We start from the raw sequence: 9,157 nt of genomic DNA, 5'->3' as shown, positions 1-9,157 counted from the left end.
TGAGGTCCCAAGGGAACGGACCTGAGACACAACGAGACAGATGACAAGGAGTTAATGAGGTCCCAAGGGAACGGACCTGAGACACAACGAGACAGATGACAAGGAGTTAATGAGGTCCCAAGGAACGGACCTGAGACACAACGAGACAGATGACAAGGAGTTAATGAGGTCCCAAGGGAACGGACCTGAGACACAACGAGACAGATGACAAGGAGTTAATGAGGTCCCAAGGGAACGGACCTGAGACACAACGAGACAGATGACAAGGAGTTAATGAGGTCCCAAGGGAACGGACCTGAGACACAACGAGACAGATGACAAGGAGTTAATGAGGTCCCAAGGAACGGACCTGAGACACAACGAGACAGATGACAAGGAGTTAATGAGGTCCCAAGGGAACGGACCTGAGACACAACGAGACAGATGACAAGGAGTTAATTTGTTGAGTGTAGGGGGCAGTATTTAGATTTTTGAGAAAAAAACGATGACAAATGAGTTAATGAGGTCCCAGGCCCAGACCTAGAATATGCATATAATTGTCAGATTAGACACTAATGACAAAAACTGTCAAAATATTGTCTGTGAGTCCCAAGAACTGACCTTGCAGGCGAAAACCTGAGGAAAATCAACCAGGAAGTGGCTTCTATTTTGAAAGCTCCCTGTTCCATTGCAGGTCCCAAAAGGGATATCAACCTGTCTTCCACATGGTGTGACCAGATGACATAGTTTCAAGGCTTTTATTCTGAAAATGAGGAAAAGATCCCAAGGGATGGCGGACCTGCAGCGACACAACAGAGACAGATGACAAGGAGTTAATGAGGTCCCAAGGTAAAAACGGACCTGAGACACAACAAGACAGTTTCTACGACAAGGAGTTAATGAGTCCCAAGGGAACGGTCCCAAGGAGACAGATGACAAGAGTTAATGAGGTCCCAAGGGAAAGGACCAAACGAGACAGATGACAAGGAGTTAATGAGGTCCCAAGGGAACGGAACATTTACAAGAACTGGGAGTCTTGTGAGTGCAAACATCCTGAAGATGACAAAGGACAGATGACAAGGAGTTAATGAGGTCCCAAGGGGACCTGCAACAGGACTGCTGAGACAGATGACAAAAGGAAATTGAATGCCAGGTCCCAAGGCCAACGGACCTGAGACAACAAGATGACAAATTAAATAATGAGGTCCCAAGGAACGGACCTGAACACAACGAGACAGATCACAAGGAGTTAATGAGGTCCCAAGGGAACGGAACTGAGACACAACAAGACAGACGACAAGGAGTTAATGAGGTCCCAAGGGAACGGACCTGAGACACAACGAGACAGATGACAAGGAGTTAATGAGGTCCCAATGGAACGGACCTGAGACAGATGACAAGGAGTTAATGAGGTCCCAAGGGAACGGACCTGAGACACAACATTAGAGATGACAAGGAGTTAATGAGGTCCCAAGAGAACGGACCTGAGAGACAACGAGACAGATGACAAGGAGTTAATGAGGTCCCAAGGGAAAGGACCTGAGACAGATGACAAGGAGTTAATGAGGTCCCAAGGAACGGACCTGAGACAGAGATGACAAGGAGTTAATGAGGTCCCAAGGGAACGGACCTGAGACACAACGTTAGAGATGACAAGGAGTTAATGAGGTCCCAAGAGAACGGACCTGAGACAGATGACAGATGACAAGAGTTAATGAGGTCCCAAGGGAAAGGACCTGAGACACAACGATGACAAGGAGTTAATGAGTCCCAAGGGAAAGGACCTGAGACAGATGACAATGAGTTAATGAGGTCCCAAGGGAACGGACCTGAGACACAACGAGATGACAAGGAGTTAATGAGGTCCCAAGGGAACAGACCTGAGACACAACGAGACAGACGACAAGGAGTTCATGAGGTCTCAAGGACAGGACAACAAAGGTAGGGTGTGTGTGTGTGTGTTTGTAGGGGTTAGGGTGGTGTGTGTGTAGGGGTTAGGGTGGTGTTTGTGTAGGGGTTAGGGTGATGTGTGTGTAGGGATTAGGGTGTGTGTGTGTGTGTGTGTGTGTGTAGGAGTTAGGGTGTGTGTGTGTGTGTGTGTGTGTGTGTGTGTGTGTGTGTGTGTGTGTGTGTAGGGGTTAGGGAGTGTGTGTGTAGGGGTTAGGGTGTGTGTGTGTGTGTGTGTAGGGGTTAGGGTGTGTGTGTGTGCGTGTAGGGGTTAGGGTGTGTGTGTGTGTGTGTAGGGGTTAGGGTGTGTGTGTGTGTATGTAGGGTTAGGGGGTGTGTGTGTGTGTATGTAGGGGTTAGGGGGTGTGTGTGTGTGTATGTAGGGTTAGGGGTGTGTGTGTGTATGTAGGGGTTAGGGGTGTGTGTGTGTATGTAGGGGTTAGGGTGTGTGTGTGTGTATGTAGGGGTTAGGGTGTGTGTGTGTGTATGTAGGGGTTAGGGTGTGTGTGTGTGTATGTAGGGGTTAGGGTGTGTGTGTGTGTATGTAGGGGTTAGGGTGTGTGTGTGTGTATGTAGGGGTTAGGGTGTGTGTGTGTGTAGGGGTTAGGGGTGTGTGCAGGGTTAGGGTGTGTGTGTGTATGTAGGGGTTAGGGTGTGTGTGTGTGTGTAGTAGGGGTTAGGGGTGTGTGTGTGTGTATGTAGGGGTTAGGTGTGTGTGTAGGGGTTAGGGGTGTGTGTGTGTAGGGGTTAGGGTGTGTGTGTGTGTGTGTAGGGGTTAGGGTGTGTGTGTGTGTATGTAGGGGTTAGGGTGTGTGTGTGTGTGTGTGTAGGTTAGGGTGTGTGTGTGTGTGTGTGTGTAGGGGTTAGGGGTGTGTGTGTGTGTGTGGGGTTAGGGGTGTGTGTGTGTGTGTGTGTGTGTGTGTGTGTGTGTGTGTGTGTGTGTGTGTGTGTGTAGGGGTTAAGGGGGTGTGTATGTCTGTCTCTCACCATAGGGGATGGACGAGGACACAGGCTGGTGTGTGTACGTGTTACCACTGGCAACAGCCCACACGCTGTACCCCCCGTCGCTATGGGAACTGACGAAGGAGCTACCGGAACGTTCCCACACCAGGGACTCCAGCTGCTGCAGAGACACACACACACAGCATTTAACCATATTGTAACAGACACACACTGTATTTAGCCGTTTTATAGGCCCCTAGTAGCACAATAAGGAACAAATGAACTTCCTTGAACAATGGAAGGAGAGTAGAGAGGTGCAATACGACGACAGGCAGAAAGACTTCTGACAAAGAGCCATGAAAGACAGACAGAGCTGTAGTTATATTTTTGTCCAGTTTATATTTACCTGTTTTCCCAGGAACATGTGTTCTGCGTTGCAGGTGCTGAGATCCCATAGGACGACCAGGCCTCTGCTGTAGCCAATCAGAATCTTCCCTGGCTGCTTGGGGTGTTCCTGTAACGACTCCACCGGTCCCAGAGACTTCCCACACCTGTAGTCCTCAGGTAGCTGAAAAACCCGTTACGCATCAGCCACCTGTAGTCCTCAGGTACGCTGAAAAACACCGTTACCCATCAGCCACCTGTAGTCCTCAGGTACAAAAACACCGTCCCATCAGCCACCTGTAGTCCTCAGGTACGCTGAAAAACACCGTTACCCATCAGCCACCTGTAGTCCTCAGGTCACTGTTACCCATCAGCCACCTGTAGTCCTCAGGTACGCTGAAAAACGCCACCAGCCAGACAATCAGCATACATCAGCCAATGAAAAGTGACAGCAGTTTGGGCAGAACCGAGCCCGGAGAAGAGAGCAGAGGAGAGAAGTGTAGTGATTCAGATGAGGCAGAACCAAGACTGATAGGATCTCACCCCCCCAGAGTGGGATTGTGCCCCCCTCCACACAGTGACTGAGGAGAGAAGTGTAGTGATTGTGGCCCCCCCACACAGTGCCTGAGGAGAGAAGTGTAGTGATTGTGCCCCCTCCACACAGTGACTGAGGAGAGAAGTGTAGTGATTGTGCCCCCTACACAGTGCCTGAGGAGAGAAGTGTAGTGATTGTGCCCCCTCCACACAGTGACTGAGGAGAGAAGTGTAGTGATTGTGCCCCCTACACAGTGCCTGAGGAGAGAAGTGTAGTGATTGTGCCCCCTCCACACAGTGACTGAGGAGAGAAGTGTAGTGATTGTGCCCCCTCCACACAGTGACTGAGAAGAGAAGTGTAGTGATTGTGCCCCCTCCACACAGTGACTGAGGAGAGAAGTGTAGTGATTGTGCCCCCTCCACACAGTGACTGAGGAGAGAAGTGTAGTGATTGTGCCCCCTCCACACAGTGACTGAGGAGAGAAGTGTAGTGATTGTGCCCCCTCCACACAGTGACTGAGGAGAGAAGTGTAGTGATTGTGCCCCCTCCACACAGTGACTGAGGAGAGAAGTGTTGATTGTGCCCCCTCCACACAGTGACTGAGGAGAGAAGTGTAGTGATTGTGCCCCCTACACAGTGCCTGAGGAGAGAAGTGTAGTGATTGTGCAACCCCTCCACACAGTGACTGAGGAGAGGGCAGTCCAGCAGAAAGGATGGTCGCCAGAACCACTGAACCACAAACATTACCCACAAAGCATTTCATTGTGTCTCTCCCCACCTCTCAACCACAACCCCCTTCCCCCTCCCTGTCCCATCCCTCACCCTCTGAACCTCCACCCCCCTCTCCCTTCCCTCACCCTCTGAACCTCCACCCCCTCACCCCATCCCTCACCCTTTGAACCACCAGCCCCCTCTCTCTCCCTCACCTCATCCCTCACCCTCTGAACCTCCAGCCCCCTCTCTCCCTCACCTCACCCCTCACCCTCTGAACCTCCAGCCCCCTCTCTGTGATGTGACGTTGAGCCCTCGTTAGGGGAAGAGCCTTCCCCCTAACAACCATGACCCTTCCCCTAACAACCATGACAAAGGAGGCCCTTCCCCTAACAACCATGACAACAGGAGGCCCTTCCCCCTAACTACCATGACAACAGGAGGCCCTTCCCCTAACAACCATGACAACAGGAGGCCCTTCCCCCTAACAACCATGACAACAGGAGGCCCTTCCCCCTAACAACCATGACAACAGGAGGCCCTTCCCCCTAACGACCATGACAACAGGAGGCCCTTCCCCCTAAAGACCATGACGACAGGAGCAGTGGGAAATGTACACACAACATAGATACACACCTGTGACAGCTCTCCTCTCAGCTGACCAGGATGGAACCTGGAGAACCCAACCCATTCTAGAACAGACCCACACTACCTCCTCCCACTGGCTGAAGCAGCTGTCACTCACCTCTGCATCACCTGGTCCAGCAGGAGTGATTGGTTATCCCTCAACGAGAGGCGTGGCAGATCCAGGAAGTGTATGCCCCCTCCCTCGGTGCCGACACACAGCAGGTCACATGACCTCAACAACAGCAGAACTGTCACACGGCTTGCACTGGAGACAACATCACACACATTATAACACACACATACATGTATGTCTCTGTGTATGTATGCGTTCCAAGTGTCTCACTGTGTGTGTGGGTGGTGTGTGGGTGGTGTGTGGGTGGTGTGTGGTGGGTGGTGTGTGGTGTGTGGGTGGTGTGTGGTGTGTGGGTGGTGTGGTGGGTGGTGTGGTGTGGTGTGTGTGGTGTGTGTGGTGTGTTGTGGTGTGTGGTGGTGTGTGGGTGGTGTGTGGTGTGTGGGTGGTGTGGTGGGTGGTGTGGTGGGTGATGTGTGGGTGGTGGGTTGTGGTGGTGTGGTGTGTGTGGTGGGTGGTGTGTGTGGTGGGTGGTGTGTGGTGGGTGTGTGGTGTGGTGTGTGTGTGTGGTGTGTGGGTGGTGTGTGGTGTGGTGTGTGGTGTGTGTGTGGGAGGTGTGTGTGGGTGGGTGGTGTGTGGTGGGTGGTGGGTGGTGTGTGGTGTGCGGTGTGGGTGGTGTGTGGTGTGGTGGGCGGTGTGTGGGTGGTGTGTGGGGTGTGGTGGTGTGGGTGGTGTGTGGTGGGTGGTGTGTGGGTGGTGGGTGGTGTGTGGGTGGTGTGTGGTGTGGTGGGTGGTGTGTGGGTGGTGTGTGGTGTGCTGGTGTGGGTGGTGTGTGGTGTGTGTGTGGTGTGTGGTGTGTGTGTGTGTGTGGGTGGTGTGTGGTGTGTGTGGGTGGTGTGTGTGGGTGGTGTGTGTGGGTGGTGTGTGGTGGGTGTGTGTGGTGGGTGTGTGGTGTGGTGGGTGGTGTGGGTGGTGTGTGTGGTGTGTGTGGTGTGTGGGTGGTGTGTGGTGTGGTGTGTGGTGTGTGGTGTGTGGGTGGGTGGTGGGTGGTGTGGTGTGTGGTGGGTGGTGTGGGTGGTGTGTGGTGTGGGTGGTGTGCGGTGTGGTGGGTGGTGTGTGTGGTGTGGGTGGTGTGTGGTGTGTGTGTGGTGTGTGTGATGTGGGTGGTGTGTGTGTGGTGTGTGTGTGTGTGGGTGGTGTGGGTGGTGTGTGTGGTGTGGTGGGTGGTGTGTGGGTAGTGGGTGGTGTGTGGTGTGTGGGTGGTGTGTGGTGGGTGGTGTGTGGGTGGTGTGTGGGTGGTGTGTGGTGGGTGGTGTGTGGTGTGGGTGGTGTGCGGTGTGTGGTGTGGTGGGTGGTGGGTGTGTGTGTGTGTGTGTGGTGTGTGGGTGGTCTGTGGTGTGTGGGTGGTGGGTGGGTGGTGGGTGGTGTGGTGTGTGGTGTGTGGTGTGTGGTGTGGGTGGTGTGCGGTGTGGTGGGTGGTGTGTGTGTGGTGTGTGTGATGTGGGTGGTATGTGGTGTGTGTGTGGTGTGTGTGTGTGTGGGTGGTGTGGGTGGTGTGTGGTGTGTGGTGTGGTGGGTGGTGTGTGGGTAGTGGGTGGTGTGTGGGTAGTGGGTGGTGTGTGGTGTGTGGGTGGTGTGTGGTGGGTGGTGTGTGGGTGGTGTGTGGGTGGTGTGTGGGTGGTGGGTGGTGTGTGGTGGGTGGTGTGCGGTGTGTGGTGTGGTGGGTGGTGTGTGTGGTGGGTGGTGGGTGTGGTGTGTGGTGTGGGTGGTGTGTGGTGGGTGGTGTGTGTGTGTGGTGTGTGGGTGGTGTGTGGTGTGTGTGTGGTGTGTGCGTGGTGTGGGTGGTGTGTGGTGTGGGTGGTGTGTGTGTGGTGTGTGGTGTCTGTGTGTGTGGTGTGTGGTGGTGTGTGTGGTGTGTGGTGTGTGTGTGTGTGGTGGGTGTGTGGTGTGGGTGGTGTGTGTGTGTGGTGTGTGGGGTGGTGTGTGTGTGGTGTGTGGGGTGGTGTGTGGTGTGTGGTGTGTGGGTGGTGGTTGGTGTGTGGGTGGTGTGGGTGGTGTGCGGTGTGTGTGTGGTGTGTGGTGTGTGGTGTGGGTGGTGTGGGGTGGTGTGTGGGGTGGTGTGTGGGTGGTGTGGTGTGTGGGTGGTGGGTGGTGTGGTGTGGTGTGGTGGGTGGTGTGCGGTGTGGGTGGTGTGTGGTGTGGTGGGTGGTGTGTGGTGTGGGTGGTGTGGTGGGTGGTGTGTGGTGTGGGTGGTGTGTTGGGTGGTGTGTGGTGTGGGTGGTGTGTGTGGTGTGGTGGGTGGTGTGTGGTGTGGGTGGTGTGTGTGTGTGGTGTGTGGGCGGTGTGTGGTGTGGTGTGTGTGTGTGGTGTGTGGTGTGTGGGTGGTGTGTGGTGTGTGGTGGGTGGTGTGTGTGTGTGTGTGTGTGGTGTGTGGGTGGTGGTGTGTGTGGGCGGTGTGTGTGTGGTGTGTGTGGGTGGTGTGTGGGTGATGTGGGTGGTGTGTGTTGGTGGTGTGTGTGGGTGTCGTGTGTGGTGTGTGTGGGTGGTGTGTGGTGTGTGTGGGTGGTGTGTGGTGGGTGGTGTGTGGTTGGTGGTGTGTGTGGTGGGTGGTGTGTGGTGTGGGTGGTGTGTGTGGGTGGTGTGGTGGGTGTGGGTGGTGTTTGGTGTGTGTGGGTGGTGTGTGTGGGGTGTGGTGTGTGGGTGGTGTGTGGTGTGTGTCTGTGTGGGTGGTGTATGGTGTGTGTGTGTGGGTGGTGTGTGTGGTGTGTGTGTGTGTGGTGTGGTGGTGTGTGTGGTGGTGTGTGTGTCGTGTGTGTGTGTGGGGGTGTACCTGCAGCTCTCTAGTCCAGGTCGTCCCAGGAGACTGTAGTTGCGTTTTTCTTCCAGGTAGACCACACCCTCGCTCTTAGCCCCTCCCCCTGTCCCGGGAAGCGCCGCCCAGCTCCCACAGGTGCAGCGTGTTGTCATCAAGCAGCGACAACAGACGGCCCTATCAGAGCACAACACCAGGATGACATCACAGACCAGGAAGGAGGGACTGAAGGGTGAATTTGTAAATAAAAATAAACCTAGCACCTAAAACCAGGGATGGACAACTTTGATGGGGGGTGGGGCTACAAAATATCTGACATCATGAGGGGCTGCAGAGGCTTGTGGGTATGCAGTCAACTGATTTGTGCAGATAAACTATTTAAATCCCAACAGTGCAATCCTAACAGTCAAATCCAGGATCACACGCCATCGCACTTATTTTGTCAAATCAACAATTGCCTGCAAATTATGCGAGGGCATATTTAACCAACAGGAAGAGTAGCTGCTGCCTTGGCAGGAACAAATGGGGATCCATAATAAACCCCAGGAAGAGTAGTTGCTGCCTTGGCAGGAACAAATGGGGATCCATAATAAACCCCAGGAAGAGTAGCTGCTGCTATTGCAGGAACAAATGGGGATCCATAATAAACCCCAGGAAGAGTGGCTGCTGCAGGAACTAATGGGGATCCATAACAAACCCCAGGAAGAGTAGCTGCTGCCTTGGCAGGAACTAATGGGGATCCATAATAAACCTCAGGAAGAGTAGCTGCTGCAGGAACTAATGGGGATCCATAATAAACCCCAGGAAGAGTAGCTGCTGCCTTGACAGGAACAAATGGGGATCCATAATAAACCCCAGGAAGAGTAGCTGCTGCCTTGGCAGGAACTAATGGGGATCCATAGTAAACCCCAGGAAGAGTAGCTGCTGCAGGAACTAATGGGGATCCATAACAAACCCCAGGAAGAGTAGCTGTTGCAGGAACTATTGGGGATCCATAACCAACCCCAGGAAGAGTAGCTGCTGCCTTGGCAGGAACTAATGGGGATCCATAATAAACCCCAGGAAGAGTAGCTGCTGCCTTGGCAGGAACTAATGGGGATCCATAATAAACCCCAGGAAGAGTAGCTGCTGACTTGGCAGGAACTAATGG

The 9,157-nt window shown here is 53.9% G+C and overlaps 1 protein-coding gene across 1 annotated transcript; it reads right to left on the bottom strand.

The window, feature by feature from the left end:
• Positions 1-2,913: 2,913 nt before the first annotated feature.
• On the bottom strand, positions 2,914-8,108 carry LOC121842355 (lethal(2) giant larvae protein homolog 1-like; the record flags this gene model as incomplete). Its single annotated transcript, XM_042312340.1, has 5 exons — positions 8,026-8,108; positions 5,244-5,390; positions 3,631-3,648; positions 3,275-3,419; positions 2,914-3,049 (listed from the first exon to the last, which is right to left on the bottom strand). Coding segments are annotated over exons 2-5 (307 nt in total), but the record flags the coding sequence as incomplete, so codon positions are not given.
• Between the last annotated feature and the right edge of the window lie 1,049 nt (positions 8,109-9,157).

The sequence above is a fragment of the Oncorhynchus tshawytscha genome, unplaced genomic scaffold (genome assembly GCF_018296145.1).
Source record: "Oncorhynchus tshawytscha isolate Ot180627B unplaced genomic scaffold, Otsh_v2.0 Un_contig_7983_pilon_pilon, whole genome shotgun sequence".
NCBI classification, from domain to species: Eukaryota; Metazoa; Chordata; class Actinopteri; order Salmoniformes; family Salmonidae; genus Oncorhynchus; species Oncorhynchus tshawytscha.
The sequence above is the reverse complement of the archived record's forward strand: the minus strand, read 5'-3'. Positions and strand labels throughout refer to the sequence as shown.